Genomic DNA, 25,082 nt, shown 5'->3' with positions numbered 1-25,082 from the left:
TAATTCAATTTCAACACGAATCATTGAAATTCATCAGATTCAAATTCATTCAATCAAGTAAAGTCAACAACGGAGGCTGGAAAAATGCCAGCTGGCTGCTATTTTTGCACCCGAGAACACATATAGAAAGCAATCCGAAGCCGATTCAGACTCAGATTTAGATTCAGGTCGGAGGCATGTGCATAAAACTCAACGCCTTGCGGTGGGCCTAAAACAACATTAGGAAATTTGATTGTAGCCGGCAGGCAAAACAAGCGACACACACGGATCGAAAGGTGTTAAATGAAAACTAAACCGGAAAAAAAGAAAGCAGGGAAAGGTAGCTTGTAGCTACCCCTTAATTTTCTGCAGTGAGCACGAGCCGGAGTTGATTAAAATGCAATTTCAAATTGTTTTCTCTGCTGGTTGTCAGCACTTGATTAAGAGCAACTGTTTTTCTTTTCGGAGGGTTAAAACTGTCGCGCCTGCGCCTTGTATTTCGGCATCCCCCCGTCCTGAAAGGGAGGATATATCTCGGGGCTACCCTATTCGGGTGTCATGTCAAAACAATGCAACTCGAGTCGCAGTTTTAGGGGTAGCAATCGGCAGTCAAACAGCCGGCCAAAGTCGAGGGCTCTGATTGCCCACAAGTGGCTGAGAGGAGCAACCCTCGGTCGAAATGGCATTTGAATATATTCAAGGTAGGCGAATGTATCGGAGGTAGGTTATTGGGGTATGGGAACAATCACCAAAATATATTAAACTAGACTTTTGGAAACTAGAAAATTAATACATGAAATTACATTTCATCAGACATAGTGCAGTACTCGTTTTAATAGAGAAAAAAAACAAACAAATAAAAAATTACAAATTATGATTGATTATGGGAATATTTATTGATTTTCTTAATAATTTACAATATAATCTATCATCACATCTTAGAGCAATTCATAACATTTGAATATAAAAAACAATTTATACTGCTTACAGAAAAAAAGACCTTAAATATTTTTCGGTAAGTGTATGTCTTTCATTGATGATGCTAAAATTACACAACACCTGGTGCCGTCTTTGGCAGCCAACTTTGTTGGCCATGTTTATGCATTAGAGCGCGTGTAAAATAATTTCATGCTGCAAGTTGGTCGCCTCCTTTATGGCCATAAAGGGATTCAATGGAAGAGGGAGGCGAAGGGATTGTTGTACTGCGGGAGGGTGAACTTTTAATGGGCGACGCGAAAAATGTGGGCATGTGGAGTTAAGTAGCATTATCAGTGGGCGAGAAGAGCTGGGACATCGTTATCATTAAGGGCCACCAACAGTGTGACATCATCATCATCATTTTATCATCACAATTATTGCGCTTACTAGGGCAGCACGTACAGCAGCTGTCACTTAAACAGTGGCAGGGGGATATATTTATTACATAAATCTCTGGCAGGACTAAACAATTCGTCATGTCAGAGGGATTTGCCACGAAGAGATCTCAATTGTGGCTAATGGAGCTACGACTCGGAAATGTAGACCTCTTATGAATTTCAATTGCCGGGTGGTGATCCCCTCTACCTTCTAGTGCTTAAATGCACATAAAGAAATGTCAACAATTATTGAGTTTATTTAATAAATTATAAATATATGTATTGTTCAAATGCAGAGTAATTTATGCTGTCTGATTGCTTAGCTGAAATATATAATAAAAGCTTTTATTTGACTTTATAATATAAAATTACTCAAGGGTGCCAATTTATCTAACATTGTTTTTCATTTCTAGTATAACAAATTTTATTAGTAGGTACAATAATTCAAATCCCAAGACATTTGTATATCACTACCGAATTCCAAACAGGCATTTTCACATTATATTCCTGTGTATGTTTACATTACTAATATGAAACGCCTCCAACAACAATAATCACATCAACAGGAGCCGGGACGTGACTCTCTAATGCCCAGCAAGGGTTCCGTTTCGCTGGCAGGGGGTCTCCTTTTGGCCTGCATGTCCTTTTGCCACTTCGGACATCCTGCGGTGCTAATAACCCACTTACTTAGACTTATCCCTTTGTTGAATGAGGGCAGAACAGCGAAAGGAAGAGTGCCGAGTCCTACGCTGCCCATCAATTATTGCCCGGGAAATGCAATTCGGAATGGAAATTGAAATCGAAATTGAATTGACCGCATTCGGGTGCACACAATTTGGAAATTTTGAAAATATCCTGTGGCAGGCATAGCGAAATGGTCAATGAAAAAATGGCACCCCTATGTGCGGATGGATTTATGGTTATGCTTTGGGTGGACTGTTATGCTTTAATTGCATTTGTAAATGTTTTGGCTGAGGCGGAGCGCGATTATGATTTCAAAAGATTCTCTACGGGATGACCTATGCGAAATTTCAATTTCTATCGAACGGTAATGAAAAATAATAAAGGGACAATATTCTTATGGATTTTAGAAAAGAGAGTATTCTTATAGCTGCTCAATAGGTATTTAATTATTAGAATAACTAATTATGATGTTTAATAAATATTTGCTAAACGGTTTATATTAAACTTATAGGACATTGTCTTTTTTATAGCATACGTAATCATATAAAAAAAAAAATAAAATAAGACACCTATCTTAAAAATAAGCAAAATCACAAAAAAATATATACAATTATTATATTAGCAGGACACGAATTATTCGAATACCTTTTGAAACCAAATCGAAACTTCTAATAACCGAAACTTTAAACTATAAAAGAGGGTTCCTTTCACATTTTTTGAACTATTTTTTTTTATAGTTTTCCAATATATGTGTGTGCGGAAACCAATTGAATTCAATCGGTCACGCTGAAGGACTCTCCAGGACCTCAGTTACGGTCACGCCCTGTCCAAAGGCCCCTTTTTTCTGTTGGTCGCACAGCTGTCAACGGAGACCCTTGAAAATCTAACTAATTTGTAATTTTTCGTAATTAAGCGTTAAATAAAAAACCAAAGCAAAAAAAACCGAGTGTTAAATAAGAACAACAGAAATACAAATCAAGTGACATGCGGAGAGGCGAAAAATGCAGCTGTGTGTTTTTTTCAGGGCCGCACCTTCGACTGATAAGAGTTCCAGTTGAGATCGTAATTAATTTCTGGGCTCTCCCCTTACATTTTATTTTTATTTCTGAATGCAAATGAATTTGTACGTATCGTCCGAGCAGCAACAACACTTTTAATTCATTTACCTTGCGACAGTCGCCGGATGATGATGATGATGATGATTCAGTTGGAGAATGAGGATGCCCGAACCCAGACATTGACGTAAATTGATTTTCAACGCTGTAGCAGAAGGAGAAGGGTAGATACAAACCGAAAGAGACGGCAGGACAGGCGCCGCAAACCGCAAGCCAGCGGAGATCAAGGTACAGCGCATAGCGAAAACCGCAGCGAAAGGATTGCCCTCGCATGAGGTATATATGCATATTTATATACAAGTATCTGCGCCTCGGCTTTTTGAGCTCATCATAAATAATTCGCCAAGTGGCTAAAAGCGCAAGCCAAGGCAAGAAAGTCAGTGCTTGGGTGATACTAAATACACAATTTGTCTAATAACACGGATATTTCTTTAGCCAATAAATGTCTTTACAACATACAAACATAAATATTTGCAAATTAATTATATATTTTATTAACAATTAATCGGTTTTAATTTTTTAAAGGTTTAAATACATCCCTATAGTTAAAAGTCCAATTTCTAAGTTTATTGGTTTAGCCTCAACGTAAAACCCTCCTCGTTGCCCTTTAATCCCTTAAAATTGATTTATAATAACCATATTAGTTATTGACTTATAACCCCCTGCCCCGCCTATTAATGCAGATATTACCCTTTTTTTGCGACAGTTGCTACAGAACCCATTATTTAAAATATTTTCAGGCATGCACATTGCGGAATGTGTTAAACTTTTTACAAGGCCTCGCCTCATTAAACCTGCCCAAAAATCGGGTGGCCACGGGAGCAGGCCCATTACCACGCCCATTAATGCAAATTAAACGCAATGCAGACATATGCCAAAATCAAGAACTCGCCTCCGTTCGCTTCGCTTCGCTTGGGTTTGGAATCGGGTTCAGGTTCGGGTTGGGATGTGTCACAGCGCATTATCATTCATAAATCAAAACATGGAAATTGTTTAGCGCGGAGCAGGGGGGTTGCATTCTGGCCGTAGAACAACAATATAATAGCCTCCCCTCGGTCTGCGCAGTCTAATAAACATATATAAAAAGTTATGAATAAATTAAGACATTCGGTTGTCAGTTCGGTTTAAAGGGATGCAGATAGATGTGTGCCCCCGGGGTTGTTGCTCACTTTTTTATACGTCAATGATTAAACTCACATTAAGCGGAGAGCCGACGGTTAAGGGTAAGGAAATTTTAAAGAGTGCCTGGCAAGTGCCGAGATTGAGCTGTCAAGTGTGCCCTCAAGATTTAGCCAGAAAAGTGAGCAAAAAAATATCCGCAAAAAACAAAGGGGGGCAAACGAAATCCAAGAAGTCGATGAAAAGTATCTCGAGTGAAACTCAAGTAAACGCAAGTTATAGATATGGCAGGAAAAATAAATCTGCATGCGGTAGGCCAACGAAGGGCAAAGACAAACACGGATGTGGCAATCACTCCGTGGGATATATAATCCCGATCCTGTCTAGCCGAGTTTTTAAAATGAAAATTCATCAACACGTCAGCCGTCCATCCAATCCATCCATCCATCTATCCATCCATAGAGCAATACCATACCAAACCATTCCATCTCGCGTCATGTCTCCTGTGTTTTCTTAGTAACGAACGCCACCCAAAGCGTTTTCCATTTACCCCAAAAACACACACGGAAAAACATTGGGGCGACAGACAAACGGGGTAAACGTTTTGTCTTATATTAAATATATATATATATGTTTTGACAGACGGGGTGAGAAAGAGGGGCGGGGGGGAAAAGAGTTCGGGCATCTTCAATTACGCCACGCGCGTTGAAAATAAAATTTCAGCAGTTTTTAGCCATCTACACTGTGAAAAAAGTGTTCTTAGGAAATGGCATAGGTTTGCTTGTGTTAAAATTCCTTTCCTATAAATAACACAGTTTAAGTAATAAATTATTAAAAATAAACTATGACAAAACCAATTGAATATTCGAAATTATCTTTGAACAAAAACCTCATTTAAAGTCTTTAACTAACAGATTCAATGTTAATTTGATAATTATAAATTTATTTACAGATGTGTTTAACTAATTATCTTACTTTATATTTATGGGCATGGTTTCTTCAGATTAGTTAGACTTTTTGTCAGTGCCTGACTGATTTCCATATGGAGCTTGTCACCGTTTAACATAAGGCGGCGGCTTCTGTTCTCCTGCCTACCGCAGATGCTCAGATCCAGAAAACCGAAAAGATAGGACGGAAACATTAACGTGGAGGGGGCGAAATCGACGTCACAAATGGACAACACACGTGGGGCAGCGACGGTGACGGGATTTGGCATCGGGATTGTGTCGGCAAATCCCCCGTGAACCTTTTGGAGGCTGTTAAAAAGCCAAAGTCGAAATAGCTGCGAGAAAGTAAAGCCGCTCGTAAAACTCAAACGAGGCGCGAAGAAGAAAAAGCTGAAAAACCCAACGGCAGCAGCACAAAAACATGGCGCCAAATAACCGCAACCATAACGATCTTCCCCCCGACGTTTCCTTCTGGAAATCCATCCCAGACCCATAGAAAGACCCTGAACAGGACCATGCGGCGACGTTTGCCGCCATTTTGTAGAAGAAAAGTGCATATAATAAAATAAAATAGCAACAAGACCAACTAAAGCCAGTCGAACAGCACACACGAACGGGAGGTGGGTCACAAAAAATGGCACGGGCATTAAAAGTACCTAAGTACAAGAATGGCATACGAAAACAGGAATACTCTTCTCGATGGAGATATTAGTTATAATTAAAGAATTAAACAAAATTTTACAACTTTTAGAAAATAACGCATTAACAGCGTTTGATAACTTTTTAAAAATATTTTAAGTTTTGAAACTACAGCTTTTCTTAGCGTGCTAAAATTATATTGCATACAAGGCAATTTATGAGCAGTTGTATTTTAAAAAGATTCCAACAAATGCAAAATGCATTTTAAACTCGAGAAATAAGCAACGAGGAAAGTAACGACTTTTGATCTCGTTTGCAAACTAAATATGGCCTCCATTTTAAGAACAAAAATCACTTGTAGGTATTATCTAGAAAAAAAGAGAGAAAACAAAACTTATTTTTGTGTTAAAAATTTCAATATCGCATTTATGTTTTATATACCTTATTAAAACAGAACACATTTACTTTTAATATATATTTTATTTCATATTTTAGAAACGCCTTAGGAAATGTTATATACCCCCTTAGTAAAGATTTTCAGGATTGGGAAGTTTGAGTCTAGGGCTCAAGTCACTGAAAATGGGCGCCTGTGATTTGGCTTTCCCATTTTGAGACTGTGTGCGGAAAAGTAGAAAATGGAAAATGGAGAACGAATGAAAATGTCGCCGAGTGAGCATCGTAAAAAATTATGCCCAACGTAAGGTTCCACAGCCCCACTAAATAAATGTATAAGCATGTATATATGCATGGGGAGTCGGAACCAAATTGCGTTCTTATGGCACTTTAGTGGCAAAATCAAATTAGAATTTATGGAAAGTCGCCGCCCAATCATAAATGCGGCGCCCCCATTTATGACTATATATGTATGATGACCCTACATCGCCCCCGCTCCTGGATATTTCAACAACCATTGAATAGCCATAACCATAGGAGCGACTTTTCCTTTTTAGTGCTAAATGACCTTTACTGCTGGGCCATTTCAAAAAATACTTTTGCAAAGATTTTTAGTTTGCATCGTAAATTTTTATATGGATCATGGGAGGAGGTATGAAAAATCGGCAGTGGTAGTGGATAGCTCCCGGATTAGTGGCTTGTAATGTACGCCATCTGCTGGCCACTTGAGGGCATTACTCATGCCACATTTGGCCCGATTCAAGTGCTTAGCGTGTTAATTTGCACCAGTTTCAGTCCCCGTTTCGGGATCTTCAGCAGGGGATGCGACCGTAACCGGGACTATCTGCCATATAACTATAGTGCGAGGGTTGCTCGGTATTCCGATTGTGTTGCGGCCCGAGGCCTCGTGTTAAGCCCTCACAATTGCCATTTGATTGAGTGATGCGTCAGTTGGTTGTCCTTGTCCTTGCGCCTTGTTTATCTCCACCCCCTCATAATCACCCTCCTGCTCCTGTTTGTTTTGAGAGCTACCGATGCGCATTAACTGCACTTGAAAAAAATGTATCCTTGATTACTTCGATGTTAGTTAGATTTAAATAATTATTTATTTGGTTTCAATGTACTAAAAATAATCATGTTTATCAGTATTTTATTTTGAAATTAAATTGCACTGACACTTTCTAAAGTTTTATAAATACACTATGACAATTTCTTATATATTTCTGCATCAACTTAGTTCCAAAAAACACTACTGTAAATAGTATTTGAAATTTTGTCATCCAAATATATGATGTTCATTTATTATGAGAAGTCGCAATTTTTTTCGTCTTGTCTTCAATTACATGATATATTTTTCCAAGTGATGGAGCATTAAAAACGGAACCAGAAAGGATGTGATTTTATAGAGGGTGCATCCTTATCATCCCGGAGATATAGTACTTCGCATCTGACGAGCATTAAATTAACTGTAACCGGCACTGCACTTTACACATTTTACATATGTCGCCTACTAGATACAACTTCATCTTGGTGGGTGGTTGCTACCCCGCCGCCTCCTCCCCCGCGAGTTTTCCCCAGAGAGGGAAAACCCAAAACAGAGCAGTGGAAAAAAAAAAACACGCCCAAAAATCAAAGCGAATGCACTCAAACGAGGAGTGGATCAGTCTCGGACTGAGCCTGTAGGTAATTCAATAGCCAAAAGCCGTACCGCTCGGCCCCCTCCCCACCCCTCACCACCCCTCGGTTCATCCTTTGACATGCGGCGGAGCTGGACAGGCACTCATCAAACTTTTGACATGCAGCTCGACAAGGGACAGGAGTTTGAGAGGACGACGAGGACGAGGACAGGGAAAGGATATAGCACATAGCTCATAGCTCATAGCTGCTGAGGCTGCTGCGCCTTTTTGCATGCAAAATGTCAGCGCATATGTCAGACTTTTGCATATGACCTCTTCGGGTTATGCGAGGAGAGGGTTCACCCTAAAGTTACACTAGATCTCAGTTAGTTCCGGAATATGGAAAAAAAAAATATTTTAATTTATCCAAAATAGATTCAGTATAAAAAAAAAGATTAAAGAAAAATAAACTTGAATGTGGTTATATTTAAAGCCTACTCACTATTTAATGCATGAAATATTGCCGTTTTATTTTGGATATTCTGTGTCATCAATTTAACTTGTTTTTTTAACTTTAAATAAATGTCTTAACAATTTTCTAGATCCAAACACATTTTTAAACAAATTTGTATTTCCAAAAACTCTTTAAACCACCCTCATAAATCTAGTTTTTTCGTCAGTCCTTTATGGCCAAATGCATTTTGATGCAAATCTACAGCGAAGTTTTGGGCTACACTTCTTTTGAGCTGCTACTCTGACCCTTGACCCCTCTCTATTTTGTACCACACCCCCAAAAAACACCGACCCTGCACTCACACTGCACCGAATTCGGGATATTTGTGTGGGTTTTTGTGCAGGGGTTTTGCTATGATGTCTTTGGAACTGTAATTGATGCTGACTTTTTGACAGTTTGAATGTCGAAACGAACAGATGAGCAACGAGAACTGAAAACGAAAACTGAAACTCGAATAGAAATTGAAACTGAGCTGTAGTTGAGCAGTTGAATACAGTCAGAGGAGGAGACAGATGACAACTCTGATTAGTTGTGTGACAGTTTTCTGATTTGAATTCAATTATGACATGCAAAAAGCTGGCAGGTGGTTTTTGTGCAGGCGAAATTCTGTTACTTCATAGCAAGTTTAAGCACGATGGAAACGATTATTAAAAGATGGAATAATTTTTCATGTAATAATTTAAATGTAATGCATTACAATTTTAATTTTCTACGGAAAATTCAATTGACATAAGTTTAAGTGTGTGAAATTTTGAAAAGGAAATTAAAGGCCACCTCCTTCCCCCAATTTTTCACCCTCCTCCTCTCCCTTTTTTGGGGGTAGCTGAAAGATCAATAAGCACACCGTTAAGAGTCAATATTTTGATTTTCCTGCATGCGGGGGTGGGAAAAACTGGAATGGGCGAGGGGCAAACAAAAGGAGCGTCGCACTGAGCAAATAGGAAACTTCGCCAAAGCCAAACAAAGCGAAAGAGACAGCAACTGAGCCGAGTTTTCCCTATGCTCAGCCTTTTGTCAAAAAGAATCAACAGAGACGAGGGGGAAAACTGAAATCGGATATTAAACGCAGCACATAAAAAAAAACCCACAAACAAAGGCCCAGCGAGGAGAAACAGGAGACGTCGAAGGATATTTTCAGAAGAGTAAGAGAAAGCGATAAGAGTGAAGAGTAAAGAGCAACGAGGACAAAGGACCAAGAATGAAATTAATACATTTGACCAGATAGGAGAGCCAAAGACCATGGTTGCTGTCTAGTTTAAGGTCTAAATAGTTTCACTAATATGTCGATGGTAAAATAAAACCCACAGCCACGTGTGTGTGGGTGTGCGAGTGTGCTTTGATGCCAGATACTGTCCTTGTAATTGAGCCAAAGTTTTATTGGCACTGGGAGAGTAAAAACTAGCAAAACAATCATTAAATATAATGAAAAGTAATTAAATAACTATTTCTTACATTAATTAAATAATTCACATTGTTATAACAATTGAGTAAAGAACTTGTTTATAAAGCAATTGTTTGTCTAAAGTTTTAGCATATCATTTGCATTATACAATTTTAAAATATGTTTATTCAATTTATAGATGTTTCCATTCCGTTGCAAAAGTATTGATTTTGGACAGCTTTTATTGTTTTAACTCGCAATTTCACTCTTCTAAAAAAAAAGGACATGTTAAACTTTTATACTATTGTATAATACCTACATTACCAATTATTTCTTCATTCATAGTATGGTACGCTTTTTTTTGTAAGAACATTAGAGAAAAGGGATTTCCTGTTTTTTTTTATTTTGTTTAGCTTAGTGCAGTCCGGTTAACAATGTCAATTGCAAAGTGCAGGCCACAAAAACCTGCACACTCGGACCAATGCATGCCAACATCCCGAAGGATGTGAATGCAGCCAGCTCCAAGGTCTGTCGGCCATAACTCCAAATTGGCCATTCGATCTGGTTACTTAAAGGGTAATTAAATTAACTGCCGCACAGCAGCCGAGCAGTTCAGCAGCAGGCGGAAGTAACTCTGCCAGCATGTCGTCCTTGCTGACATCCTGCCAGTGAAAACAGCAGCCGCAGGAGCAGCAGGAGCAAACAAACCAAAGGACGAGCACGCGGCTGGGGAATATCGAAAAGATTTTTTTCCTACACCCAGAGTATTATGCATATTTCATTATGACTGCTTTTTAGGGGTGGCATGGAAAGTAAAGGGGTACCGGTTTGGATTCTGGTTTCGATTCCTCGCTTAGGGGTGTTTGCCTTATCGCGTGCCAAATCATCGTTATGATTGCGATGTGCCTCCTTTTCAGTTGTTGCGATTGATGATCAAATCGTGATTAAAATATATTTACTTTCCATTTTTTACAAGGAGGGCTAATGACTGTGTTGATTAATTATGAATCAATTACATTGTAAAAAGATATCTCATAGATCTGCGCACCGCTTTTTGTGTGATGTGAAGGTGCCAGAGCGATGCAAATCAAATTTGTCACGGTTTTAGAATGGGGATGACATTCTAGGTGGTGGGAGGATAAAATTTATGGTGGGCAATATGGTTATTCAAAGCCAAGCGCAATATTTGAATAAATAGAATTCAATCAATAAAAGTGTGCTATGATTAATGGAATGAAAAGCACACAATAATTTTAAAACTCAAGTTAAGCTTAAGTTCGTTGAAGAAAAAACAGTGTCCTTCAAAAATCAATATAAAATTTAAAATTTAACAGAATCTTGTAGTGTGCTGCAAACATTTCCCATGCCTGCTCGGGTTTTAATTGTACCTTGTATCTTGTATTTCCCTTTATCATTAAGCAAAACAAAGTGAAATTTAATTAAAAGAGAAAAAACTTTAAAATTCAGCAAATGGAGTTTCTCTTTTAGAAAGAAAAACTGCAATAGGACAATTTTTTTTTACCAGAAGTTTCCGAGTTCCAAACAAAGTTTTGAAGAGAAGAGAAACCCTTGTCTAGAAATAAAAGTTCCTCTTTGTCAACTTTAATTCGATTAAACGACTCCTCAAAGACTTTATTCAAATTAAAAACAAAATATTTGAAGCTACCCCATACTACCTGAACAATTAAAAGTAAAAAAAAAGTAAACAACAATTTAATTATGCATCCGACAAAATGCGGCACGTAGAAGAAAAAGAAAGAAAACTGCAATCGAATTAGGAAGCCGGAAAATGCCAAATATTTCGTGGCCAAAATGGACGAAGAAACAGGAAAAGGAAAAGGGAGAGAAGAAGAAGAAGTGCAAGATGGCGGACCATTCAAGTGCGGCGAATTGAGTTTCCCATTCAAGCAAGTTTATTTATTTTCAAGTCAAAATGGCGCAAGGTGCAGGCATAAATATAGATGTGGGCCAGTCGGGGGTTGTTTCCCCAAAAATTATAGTCAAACGAAAATTTGATTTTGCAAACGCTGTAATTGAATTGAGCGCCGAAAAGCGCGCTACGAAAAATGGCCGAAGGAATAAAGGCGAGCAACCAAAAAGAATAAGGATAAAAGGCAGCAGCAGCAGCAGCAGCCACCACAAAAGGCTGCAAAGGAGACACACTAACGAAAAAAACACAACAATGGCTGGCTAATAAAATAAACGAAAAGCTTTTGTAAGCAAATTGAAAATATAAACAAACGAAAATTGATAAAGGACATAAAAAAACGGTAGCCAACAAAATGGAATAATAAAAAATAAAAAGCAAACAGCTAGGAAAAGGCCGAAAATTGGTCAGAGCCCAGAGCACACACAAAAGGATAAACAAAAGCCACAGCACAGCACATACAAGGAAAGCCAACACAAAAAATGGGTAGAAAAAACCGAAACAAAAACAAACGCAAATGTAACAAACAAAAGCCAATTCACAATTGGTAAATGCATAACAAGAAAGTTTTTTCTATGGAACATAGTATGGATAACACAAACACATAAAAAAACTTACTAATACATACTAGCAAACAAATAAAAAAAATCCATGTCCAGTGAAAAATAAGTTGTATATTTGCGAATTTCAATCATTATTTATTTTTCCCTAAACATTAGTTAAAATATTATATATTTAAATATTCGTTTTTGATAAAAAATATCTCAATAAAAAATATACGAGCACTAATGTTAGGATGGCTAAATTGTAATATTAAAGCAGTGCATTTATAAAAAACATTTTTCTATTAAAAAAAAACTTTTAGGCCCCAGTATATAATAAAAAAAACATGCCCTTGTATAATAAAGTAAACCACAAACCCAAGAGTATTACAAAAGATTAATAAGCACAAAAATAAAAGTAAATTTGTTTTTTTATTGTGCATAAACATAGATGAACAAAATGGCGTCTATATTTGGGAACTATAGAAACGTCAACAATAACAACAATTCGATTAAAACTTTGCCCACAAAAATGAGCGCAAATTAAAGAAAAACAGTCACACGAAAGGGGGAAAGGAGTAGGACGGATCAGGAATGGCCGAACTTGATGCAACATTAAAGTTTCCGAATTTTAAATTAAAGCACGCCAAAAAGCAACGAAGGGTGGCAATAAAAAATGTTTTAGAGCGCTGAACGAACATCAATAACCGGACCAAAAAGGAGTAGAAAGATTACAGAACAAACTGCAAACATCCAAAATATATCGATAATAAAAAGGAATTTACAATATTTTTATATACAAATTTTAAAGTTTTAGCCTTTTCCAAGAATTGTTTTTTGAAAGAGTTTAATTATTAAATTTTTTGTTTGTTTGGCATTTTTATTACCTTAAGAAACCAACAATACCGATAAAAATAGAAATAATAAAATCAATTAATCTGATACCCGTTTTCATAAAAGAAACGTTTAATTTTTTGTAAAGCACAGGGATAAATATAACCCCAAAATCATGCCAGAGCGACCCATATGCTGTGCATCAGTGTGACCAACTAAATAAAAGTTAAAATTAAAAATAATATTTTTTAAGCGCAGTGACGCGGGCAGCGCAGTCTACAGCGACTTCGGCGCAGGCAGCGCAGCCGTATTCGCTATCCCGTTCTCGCGCAGACACGCCCTCTCTGTTGTGCGAATGGAATAGCAACAACGCAGACACCTATAGTCATCTCACTCCCACCCTCATCAGCTTTCGAACTCTTTTTCGAACTCGAGGGAATTCCCCTTTTTTCATTCGAAGTTTTTGTAGTTGGCCGCAATAAACCGGCGTAGTTGCACTTGCTGTTGTTGTACTCACTTTATCATGTCCGGCAGGCGTTCCGGAACTTTTGGGTGGGTGTTCTTCTTCACGTAACTCGAGGACAGCGCCTCCGTGCAGGCCAGCATTAGCTCCGTGGACAACTCGACCGGATGTTGTGGTGATTTTTCTTCGGGTATCTGCAACAGTTCGCAAAGGAGTTAGAAAAACATGCATTTCGTTTATACACACGTCTTGTTTTTATATAAAAATGTTTTGGAAGGCTTGTTTCTTTTTCTAACGTAAGTAAATTATCACCATTAGAAATCAAAAAGTTTCCCTTTTGATAAACTGCTTTAAAATTGTTTAGCAGCATACAAACAAAAATGGAACAAAAGGAACACACTGTTAGTTTAAAGTCTTTTCTTATTAAATAAATAAAAATAAAAAATAAATAATTAAATAAAAATAGTTTGTATACTATAAATATCAGGCTAATAAACATTATACATATATCGGAATAATTAAAGTGGCAGTGCACAATTGTTGCATGCATTTTGGGGCCAACACTGAAATTCTTCGCCGCGCGTTTAAATTAATTACCAATTTAAGTAGCAACAACAGACCGACGGAGAGACAGAGAAAGATACATCCACATCAATCAAAATGTTAATTGATATTTCTTCTTCGCTCACGTACAGTTAACTTTTTCACTTTGTTGCGCCTTATTCGCTTCCCTCTTTCTCTTCTTCTCCTTTTTCTTCTTTATTACATGACAAGCGGCGCGCGCGCTGATCCATCAACAAAAAAAGGAAGGTAAAAAAGGAGGTGTGGCAGGGGCGACAATAAACACGAGCCAAGTTAACAGTGCCAACAACAAACAACAACAACCTCAGAGTGCGATGCGCAGTAAAAATATTTTTATAGATTTAAATAAAAAACAAAAAAATTACGTACAAAAAAAGAACTGGGAATATTGACCCGACTGTGTAGTACCCCTTTATTTTGAAAAACTTTTTGATATTTATTTCAATTTATCATTATCTAAATTTAAATGTTTAACTTCCATATCTATTTCTTAAGATTTAAAAATAAATCTAAATTATCATCAACAAAATTATAATTCAATTCATATCATCAAAATTTTAAAAACTTTTACGACATAATCAATATAAATATGTTTATATTTTCAGATAAAAGTTACAAGCTAAAAAATAAAATTAATTCATTTTCAGAAAAGAGAAAGATTGCTTTATCATATATGTACATCCTGCTTTATATACCCCTTAACTACATGATTAAGGGGTATTATTAAAGAAAAACTTATACAACCTAAATAAAAAAAAAATGAAAAGTAAGAAAAAAAACATTTATTGGGTGGGAGAGTGGCTTTTTATGCGATTTAACGATTGATTTAACAGCAGCCGCAAAATGTATAAACATTTTACACGCTGACAAATTGGCCAGGAAAGGGAAGAGCACCCAGAAAGTGGGAATGGGGGAACGTGGGGTAGTCCATGGAAGGGCGGTCAGGGTACCGACTTAGTGCTTAAAAATTGATAGGCCAAACTGACAGACAAGCAAGCGCGCGAGGCCAGTAAATAAAATTCAAATAAAAATGCCAAACAAAAGGCAGCGCCAAATAAAAGCGTCAAAGAAATGGCAAATAAACAACGCCAGCGAAACGAGCAAAAACAAAAGCTGAAGCGAAAAATAAACTTTAAAAAGGGCCAAATTCGTATAGTAGGCTAGCCGACCTGCAAATGCTCTTTCTAACTATATTAACCTGGATCTTATAATAATTTATAAAAAAAAAAAATGTTTGTAAAGTGTAGGAGCTTTAGAATGTACTATTTAAAAAGGTTTTGCTCTTTAAGCAATTTAGAAAGCAGTGGTAGACAATTTTAATTATTTAAAAGTTAAAATATTTTATAAGCAACTTAAGAAGAAAAAAATTAATTTGTATCAACCTTTGGTTCCAAAAATCTTGCTAGATCTGTGAAAAACCGCAAATACCCTCAAAAAACTATGATTTCTTTTTCGCGGGTTAAAGACGGACTGAGACATAAACGCGGCCAAGTGTTAAGTGGCTGCCAGGCAAGACTATGACGCCAGCCAAGTAGGAATTTGTACAATACACATAGGCGAAATCCGACGTGGCCTGGGGAATTGTGAGTTGCCAACTTTGGCGACTGTTTCAACGCTCTGCCCCAATCCCACGGACATCCCCTAAAGGCGAGGACGACTGCCTGGCGACACTTTTATTGTGGAACAGTTTGGGTGGCAAAAAGTTCTTAAAAGTTTCTTTTGTGTGGCGACTGCTTTTGAGGATTACCTGGAAACTCTTGTTGATGGCATCGAACAGAACGGTTATGGAATTGCCCAGAAGAGCATGACGAGCAATCTGAGGACACACCGAGCAGGCATTCCTGTACAGCTGCACGGCCAAATGAACGGATCTGAAATAATTAAGTACATAAGTATTTATAGAATTTTAAATTTATGAATTCAAGCAAACTCACTTTCTTGAGATCTCAGTGTTTTCCTCAAAGCCCTTGCTGATCACGTGGTTGGCCAAAATGCCCAAAGCATCCATGTAGAGGAAAGCTTGGAAGTCAAAGTTCTGAGCCTTGGGTATCAGACGCAAAAGGTTCCCTAGGTTTCTATCCAATCCTTGGGCACCTCCTCCCTTGACCACCAGATTTAGAAGCTTGGGCACTGTACTATCTCTTTTTATATATGCGGGTAAAGGTTCCAGACTCTCGATATACTCGGCAGCGCTGTAAGTAGGAATAATCGTTATAAATTCAATTCTATTAATAAGATTTTTTATTTCTTGAAATTAAATCTTATTCATACAAAACCCAACAGCCAGGCTATAAGACTTTAACGATTAAGTGGAAATTTACCAAAATCAAAAAACACAATAATTAATTTAGTTCCATCATTAAAAGTGAACCAACCTCATTTTACTCACCACTGACTCATTCTCTGCTTGAGTTTCTTCATCTTCTTCTTGTAGCTCCTCGAATGCCCAGAGATTCCCCCCACGTCGGAAAGGGTGGAAGACAAATCGCAATCCTCGTTGGTGGTGCTCGTGGCATTTCCATTCAAGAGGTCTTCGGACTCATCCTGATCGCCACGCCCGTCGTCTGCCTGCCTGGTGGGCATGGTTAGCTCCAGAGCCCGCTGTCGGATGTGTTCGATGTTCTCCTCATGGCGGCGAGCGGATTCCATCTGCTTTTGCAGGATTTTGCGCTGCAGTTCCTCCGTGGTCTGCTGCTGTTGGACCTGTAGGGCTAGAAGTCTCTCCTCACGATCCCTGGCTTTTTCCCTGGCCAGAGCCTGCCGCTGTTTTTCCTTCTGCTCCTGCATCTTGCCAATCCTCTGCTCCTTTTCCAGCCGCGTCTCATTCATCTTTTCGAGCTTCAGCAAGCGTTCTTTTTCCAGAGCTTGGCGACGTCTTTCCACAGCCGCTTCTTTGGCCAGCTTTTCTTCCACCCTTTTCTGTCGCTCCTGTTCCAAGTCCTGCAATCTTCCCTCCGTTTCCTTGGAGGACTCCAGAAGATCCAATCGCTTGTTTTGGGCTTCTATGTTTTTGATAAAGTTAATTTCCTTCAGCTTTTTCTCCTCATCGTGAGCTTTCTCAATGATTTGCTTGAGATACTGCTCTCGATTTTCAGCTGCCCTTTGGAGTCTTCCCTGCATTTTCTGCCGTTTGTCCTCGATAATTTGATTCTTAGCTGCCTTGACATCCTCCACCCTCGAAAATAGTTGCTGTAGCTTAGCTGCCTTCTCCTGCTGGAGCAGATTCCTTTTCTGTTGAGCCCTGGCTTGTTTTGCCTGATATTTTTCAGAGTTTCCTGTAGAGAACGACGCCTGGAGGGCGATGATAACTTCTGGTGCAGTTCCTGTGCTCTTCCGGGATGTCTGGCCACATATGCCTGCAAAGTGGCCAAAGCCTCTGCCCTCTCGTTCCAGGACATATCAGATAGCAAAGCCTGGTATCTCAACTCCAAGCTGGCGTTCTCGTCATCACTCATGGTCACAAAAACAGCGGAGTCATCGCCGCTACCCAACTCTAATCCATCGATTCCATCGTCCTGCTCCTCCAGCTGAACTTCACAGTCGGTTTCATCCGTTTCCGTATCCACATCGATCTCCGTTTGCTCCAGCTCTCTGATTTGTCGCTCCAGAGATTCCTGAACCTCTACTAAGATCCTTTCATTGCGCTCCTCCTCGTTGTCATCCGTATTTTGCTCCTCGTTCTCATCACAGGCACTTAGGATGCAGGCGTTATGTTTAAGGCTTCCATTTGGGAGCTTGCAGTGGGCAATGCTCTCGTAAAGTTCACCGATGGTTTTGGAGAACTCACAGTTGGTCTGGATCTTGATATCGATCTTGCTGTGGTCGTCGTTGTTGGCTGAAATTAAATTAAATTATATTAATTTGGATATTACTAGCATGCACAAATGAGGACTCACATTCTACGACAGTTTCCGCGGATGAGGAACTGCTGTTTCCTTGTTTGTTTCCCTGCTCCTTTTGCTGAAGCTTTCTCAGCGCATTCTTCTCACTTCTCATGTACTCCTTGTGCAAGGATGTCATCTTTAGTCCTGTAAGATCGGATTTCTGTCTCTTAATTATGGACGTGCGTCCAATAGAGCCATTGTTGCTGCTGCTTCGTGTAACGCTTGAGGGAATCACAGGTGTGGGAGCCACCTTCTTTTCCAACTTCTCAGTGCTCTCTGACTTTTCTTGCTTCTCTAGTTTCTTCACTTGGCAGGTGGTGTTTCTCTGAACTGGAAAAGAATTCACCTTAGCCTTGGCATTCTTGATTTCCGGTCGAGAGATGGTTAAACTTGTCTTGGCTTTTGCCTTGGCTTCTGCTGATGGGGCTCCATTTTTACCTGAAGTGGGTTTGCCGAGAGATTTTCCTTCACCTCCTGACGATTCTGCTCCCTTCTGTTTCTCCTTGTGTTCCTGCTCCTTTTGTTGCTCATTCAGCAATGCCAATGTTGGCAAACTGGCATAGCCTGTGGGCTGATTGAATCTATTCGCCCAGTGCATGCTGCTCCGCCTGCGGTTTTTCACAGTCAACCAGCCATCGTTAGCATCTGTAGGCAGTTGAATCTGCTTAGGCTCGGAATGTCGTTCCTCTTTTAGAGTGCTTCTTGAATTTGAGAGCTGTTCGTTGCTGGCTTTTAGGGTGGAAGTGGAGCTGGCTATATCCTCCCTGGAACTGAGTCTCGAACTCACGGTAGTTCTTCTGGCAGTGCTTAAAATAGAACTAGGAACAGTTTTCTTCGGCAAAGTTCTGACCCCAGTGGATGGATTTGTATTAGCAGTACTCCCATTCATTTCTAGCATGGTCCTGGATCTTGCTGACAGTCTGGAGGCCACATTGTTGGGTGGGCCATAGCACTCGGTTTTGCTGGAGGGTCTTGGTGGTTGCAATCCACTTTTACCAGTCGTTTTGCTCGAAGGAAGAGCTGTTTTGATGCGTCGCAATCCATTGACTGGTGGCGCGGGAGCTGTCTTTATCTGACTCGGCTTAGTTGCAGCTGTCTTATGAACTGCCATTCCCGCAGTCGGCGGTACCACCTTCTTCACGGGACGATTCAGCACACTGGAATACTTGAGGGGACTGTTCTGGACAGTATTGCCTGCTATGGGATTCAGCGGTTGTGGTTTTTTGAACAGCTCCGCAACGGGTTTAACAAGAGTGCTGGGTGGCGTGGGCTCTTTGTTGGCCTGCTGGTTTAGCAACGCATTCTCCATTGACTCCAGGGAAGCCACAGTCATCTCCAGAGCAGTGGGTTCTGGTGCTGTTTCCACCATCGCAGTCTCTTTGTTCAATTCCGTTTCATTTGTGACTGGCTGTTCTAGAGGAGGCACCACCAGTTGGTTTGCGATTTCCTCGGTGTAATCTTTGTCTACTGGAATGGTAAGTTCTTCTAAAGCCGCCTTCTCAATCCTCTGCTGAGCTTCCCTTTCCTCCGCCTCTCTGCGCATTTTCTCCCTGACATCCGCTAATGTCAAGTGCGGATCCTCTAGATCCGTTTGGGAATACTGGGTGTTTAGCTGCACATAACTCGATTTGTCGCCACTCAAATCCAGAGGACCCTCCATGTTGTCAGATTGAGATGACCCCTGGGTGGCTCGCTTGTTGGCCGCAAAGAGTTCCCTGACATTAACACGCATAGCTCCCTTTGGCACTTGGTCGTAGGCACGCAGCATTTTCTTGGGCGATATCTGTCCATGATCACAGCACGGTGAGGTTTTCCCGGATTGAGAACCGGGAAACAAGGCTGGACTCGATTTCCCCGAGTTATTGGGACTGCAGAGGCTTTTGGTCCGAACTCTGGGAGTGGGATTGCTCTTGCGCACTTCCCAGGCCAGACTTTGGGGTCGCTGCTGCAGTGGCCGAGATTCATAGTCCCAGGATACTTTGAACCACTCGCTCAGCGCCTTAAAGTCTCGCACATAGTTCTCTAGCACCAGAATGGCCTCTTGGCAGCTGGAAATGTTTTCATAGCACTCCACAGTTTGGTAGATCTCGTTGACGGCTCTCTGGAGATTTCCGAAAAGCAAGGCCCAGTATCTGGCTTGTAGCTCCGACTTTTTATCTCTTCCGGTGGATGCGCTGCGCACGCGTGGCCCACTGCTTCCACCTCCGCTTGCTCCAACACTTCCGGAGGATTTCATTCCTGGTGAAGTGGGCGATTGGCAGTTTTTGGGCGTACCACAGGGCGACTTTGGCGGCACCATCGGCGGCTTGCGATAGCCTGTAGTAAAGAATACATTTAAGTTTGAAATGCAAAGGCAACCTAGAGTTGAAAAAGTTGAATTTCCAATACCTGGTATTCAGATTCGCCTAGCCATTCATTTTTTAAAGCAATTTTTTACATCATTATATAATTTTTTCGATAACTTTTATAAAATTTCTAAGGTGTATCAATATTTTAAAGCCTGTCAAATTTGTATAGAAAATTACCAAAATCACAAACTGTGTAGAGGAATCTCTCTTGTATATATCCTATTTATAAGTTCTTTTGTAGAAAGTCCGAAGACGATAGAAATATAATCCTGTTAGGATAAGCTTCCCCAAGAATGAGAATAGGAGACATAAACTCCTTAAGTACCAAGTATCGGAAAGCAACAATTTGTTAGTCTTACAGTCGCCGTTCAAGAGAACGCCTCCGCTTCCAGCTGCTCCTCCATCGCCACTTGCTCCTCCTCCGCCCACGAGTCCAGTATCACCACTCGTGGTTGTCTCATCGCAGAACTGGTAGACGAGCAGATTCTTCGCTTCTCTGCCCTCGCGACTCAAGACCTCTCGCATTTCCATTGTTGAACGGTAGACCAAAAAGCTGCTGCCTTTTGTTGTTGTTGTCGTCTGGGTTTTGGCTGCTGCTGCGCTGCCTCTGCCGGCTCCTCTGCCCGCGTCTCTGCCCACGCAGCTGCTGCAGCTGTTCACGCAACTTTATATTTCGTCCTTTGTGGCACTCTCAATCCTGGTCAGCTCCTTCACTCTTGCAATCCGCCAACTGAAACGCTCGCCACCGCTCCGATTTTAATTGATTATTTCGCCTTTTTCGACGTCTCTTATTTAAAGCGTCGCTTCTTTGTTGTTTTTGTCGCTGAATTTCGCAACGCCAGCGGACTGGGTAGCATTTTTGCCCAACGGCACTTGGTTGTATCCACTTCGACTAGGTCGATCGCCGCCCACCGGGTGCACTTTCCTGTGTCCCAAAACGCCGATCCTTGTCGTGGTCCGGTTAAATGAGAAAATTCCGTCGAATATACGTCTAATAATTCTGAATTCTGCCAATTTCAGAAGAGCAGAGCCAGCTGATTCGGACGCAGAGTTGCTTTTGAGTAACCAGTGCAATCGATAAATCGATAAACGTCATAAAAACCGATGGAAGAGTGTTTTGGGCGCGTAGTCAATCGATATTTAACGTAAACTCAGAGAGATATAAAACTTAAAAAAATTTTTTTTTTGAATTTTAAGTTGTCCGTATCGACGTTTATTTGTGAGTAATTTAACTTTTTAGAGCCTTCAGTATTTTTTTTAAATAACAAGCAAAAGCTAAATAAAATTCCAAAAACAAACCAAAGTAAAATCATAAAATTAAAGAGGTTCTTTTTCTCAAAAATCTATCAATGGGGTAAGTTATGCCCCAAAAACCGCAGGTCTAAGTCGTTTTCAGAAGATTCCTTTGATTTTACATTTATTTAATTATTTTTCTACTTAGACAAAAAGCTTCACCAAGTGGCAAAAAAGTTTAAATTTAAACGTGGCGCTCCCCACCTGCAAGCTCCAACCGAAAGCTCCGCAATGCGAAAACGAGATAACGATAGGTCCGGTAGAGCGGGACAGCTAGCGGGCGAGAATAATCGCCGGCGAGTTGAAAAACCAGTCTACTGAAATCTGCGCGCCTGTTACAATTCCGGTCTAAATCTAAATGATGCTGCTCACTGCTCTAGTTGTTCGAATTGGAAGCGCCAGCGGAGCCAAAAAGCGCGGAAAAAGACAAAAGGAAAAGAACCCGGAGTCGGTACTAGCTCCAGTCTCCCCAATTTCCCCCGAAACACTCAACTTTTGAGTAGTGAGCTGTTATTTTCGAAGTATATTTTGCCACCACATACTAAAAACAAGTTATTTCCATCCAAAAAGTGTCTTCTTCATGGCACTCTACTTCCATTTAACCAACACTAATTTTCGAATTAATGCAACGGACGGGAAAACGAAATCGAAAAAAAGACAATATCGTCACTTGAGTCACACAATTTCGATTCATGGACTCTAATGAACAGGCGCCCAGGCATATCAACCAGTTGCCCACGAGATTTATAGTCACTCGACCTCCGATTTCGTTCCGTTTCGACTGAGTGTGAATTTCTCAGCCCCATGTGCGGTTGTTGGTTTTGTTGGTTTGTCTGATTGTTTGCCTGTTTGTTTACCTCTCGCCATGGAGTCGCTTTTGAGAGGGTGTATGTGTATGTGCGTACGTAGTTGTGTGGGGCGACAGCTGAGTGGTGGTTTTGGGGGAAATCATATTTTGAATTGAGTGGTGGATAGAGTTATACTCGGGACATCCGCAGTTCATGCTGGGGTTTCCTTTATTCCAACTGCACGGTAACTCATTTTACTTGGCAAAGGCGATTTTAGAATTATTTATATTTAAGAATTCTGTAATTATTAGATATATTTTCCGAAATTTATCATAAGGTACAAATGCTGGATTAGAACATGTTCAAAAATTTCGAGGGATGTTTTCTTTCCTAAATTGAATGGTTTAAATTATTTTGTTTCGTATAGACAAAAAGAAAGACCTAAGACTAACAAAAAATAATAAATGCATTACATATATGCAAACAATATAATACAAATATATTACATAATTTGTTTATATAATTTAAATAAGTCCCCCTATTATTATTATTCATTTTTGTTGTCAATTTAATAAATTAGAGTTTTTGCCCAATTACCATTGTTTTTTTCAATAAACAAAATGAAAAGCTTACCAATTTGAATAATATCTGTACCTGTACGGGCACTTGGATCTTATTTCTTTGGTAATTTTATTCTCATATTTCAGAGCAACTCGACATCCTACTTACGTCATTGGCATGCCTGGAAGCTTGAAAAAATCCTTGAACATATTGACGAACCAGGAGTGCAGTAGCCGGAGCTGCATGTCTGCCGAAGTGTGGCACACATAACTGGAATAACTGCTGCCAAGTCAATGCCACATTATCGGGAACTGAAGTAGTTTTTTTGGGGGTGGTGGCGGGAACTGGAGTGGAGTGCAGTGGATGAGGCGAAGTGGAAACACGACATTCATGGAGCCGACCATTAGAGGAAGCCTTGTTCAAGGTTGTGGGTTACGAGAGGGGGAAGGGGTCGGAGGCAGGGGCAGGCTTAGTCGAGAAATCGGACAGAGGATGTGGCTCCAGTTGTCTGGCAATTGCTTAGACATTCCTGTAGCTCCCCAAGGCCGCTTTTGGTGCGGCACAGTGGCCAGAAAATCAAAAAAAAATTTAATTTGATGTTTTTTATGTTTTTTAACTACATCCCCAGTAGGTCTTTCTTTCATTCGGTTGCCAAATTTCGAAGCATTTATTAAGGTTTGAAAGCACGTTTCTTCCGTTTGCTGTTGACCTTCTTAAATTCCCTATAATGGCTGTTGTACCAGTTACAATTCACACAATAAGACCCAATCCTCTACAAAGTCTGGAATTTCTATATGTGCCATTGCATTATAGTCTGCATGTGACTACCACTCTGATCTCGTCCATTGGGAGCTTCTTGTACCGCCTTTGGTCGCCGCCCTTGAGGAGATGTTGGTAAAGTAAGTATACCCTTAGATATTATATTGTTTATATTAAAAATGTTCGTCAACAGTCTTATGGGACATCTTAGAAGAAGTGATCACATATCATCTTAATAAGTCTGGTATACTTGATACTTAATTCTCAACCATATCCACAGTGCCTCAGATGCTGAAGAAGCCTTAGTAAGGAGAGGTTAAAGAAGCCAGACTTGGACACCAAAGGAATTCGAAGCCGGGGAGGGACACGACATCAAGTGAGGCAGATGAAGAAGATGTTAGCCCGAGCGGATGCAAAAGTAAAGTTCGAGGAGGGACAAGGGACCGTGACCAGGACCAGTCTGGACTTAGGGCACTAACTTGGATCGGGATCGGGAGGAGGTGGAGTAGGATGAGGGCGATGGGATGGGAATACGAGAAGAGGCAGCATCAACAGCCACAGCCTCAGCAGCATAAACAAAGCGACCAGCAGAACTGGAGGAACGGAAGAACCAGGCACTGAACCAAATTTAGCAAGTGTTTTATTTTACATTTTAAGTTTAAAAAAAAAAATGATTGTTGAAATTGATTGGCTTTTATTGGTTTTTAATATTGTGACATATTTTAAACCTTTCTCCGCTCTTAAGATGTGCGTCGGGGCACCTTTTTAAAATATACTCCTAATCCGGACGTATTACAAAATATAAATAAAATAACATTTAAGAAGTTATTAACAGATATGTACAATGTAAGAAATTGTTTTATTTATTATCCTTATCCATTATCCTTCGGAATTCACTATCGACAGGGTTAATGATATAAATCAACATGAGTAAATAATTCATTAAACAACCACTCAGTAAAATTTATACAAAGTTCGTCAAGCCATCTTACATCACATTTTGTACTCTTTCCAAAACCGCCCAGTTTTCAGGAACTAAAGGATTATATTTTTCAGTGCGTCGGACCCTGGGAGCAGACTCAATGCAACAATGAAGAAAAAACGGAAAAAAAAGGCAGTGTGTGTGTGAGCGATTCTCCGGCTGTCTCTTGTTGAAATTCTCCCCATCCTCTTCCTCTTCTTCATGGGAAAATTCAGGCCGTGGGAATACATGTGAAATTTCGATGGTGTCCGGGAACAGGCGAGCAGCAGCGATGGAATGATACACGAGAAGCAGTTAGAGCAGTAAGGCACCCCCTTTGCCATCCACTTCCACTTCCCATTCCCATACCGATTCCCATGTACTGTGTATATTATATT

The 25,082-nt window shown here is 40.0% G+C and overlaps 2 protein-coding genes across 3 annotated transcripts in view; one reads left to right on the top strand and one right to left on the bottom strand.

The window, feature by feature from the left end:
* Window positions 1-21,365, bottom strand: part of LOC128262172 (S phase cyclin A-associated protein in the endoplasmic reticulum) — a 29,946-nt gene extending 8,581 nt beyond the window's left edge. The window contains 7 exon segments of the mRNA XM_052996268.1: window positions 13,563-13,702; window positions 15,838-15,961; window positions 16,025-16,282; window positions 16,480-17,356; window positions 17,359-17,925; window positions 17,987-20,290; window positions 20,682-21,365. Coding sequence (XP_052852228.1) covers window positions 13,563-13,702; window positions 15,838-15,961; window positions 16,025-16,282; window positions 16,480-17,356; window positions 17,359-17,925; window positions 17,987-20,290; window positions 20,682-20,853 — 4,442 coding nt within the window. The 5' untranslated portion in view covers window positions 20,854-21,365.
* Window positions 21,366-23,583: 2,218 nt separating this feature from the next.
* Window positions 23,584-24,396, top strand: LOC128262225 (uncharacterized). 2 transcript variants are annotated; one of them, XM_052996353.1, is made up of 3 exons: window positions 23,584-23,863; window positions 23,917-23,939; window positions 24,004-24,396. In XM_052996353.1, exon 1 carries the CDS (start codon window positions 23,692-23,694, stop codon window positions 23,860-23,862), a length of 171 nt encoding a protein of 56 aa, XP_052852313.1. In that variant the 5' UTR covers window positions 23,584-23,691; the 3' UTR covers window position 23,863; window positions 23,917-23,939; window positions 24,004-24,396. The 2 variants fall into 2 exon arrangements, with proteins under 2 accessions (XP_052852313.1, XP_052852312.1); XM_052996352.1 differs by lacking the exon at window positions 23,917-23,939 and having other exon boundaries at window positions 23,591-23,863; window positions 24,004-24,386.
* Window positions 24,397-25,082: the final 686 nt, after the last annotated feature.

The sequence above is a fragment of the Drosophila gunungcola genome, unplaced genomic scaffold (genome assembly GCF_025200985.1).
Source record: "Drosophila gunungcola strain Sukarami unplaced genomic scaffold, Dgunungcola_SK_2 000001F, whole genome shotgun sequence".
Taxonomy (NCBI): Eukaryota; Metazoa; Arthropoda; class Insecta; order Diptera; family Drosophilidae; genus Drosophila; species Drosophila gunungcola.
The sequence above is the reverse complement of the archived record's forward strand: the minus strand, read 5'-3'. Positions and strand labels throughout refer to the sequence as shown.

Excerpts from the sequence above, each read along its gene's own strand:
- LOC128262225 (XM_052996353.1), top strand. The coding sequence starts at position 23,692 with ATGGCTGTTGTACCAGTTACAATTCACACAATAAGACCCAATCCTCTA.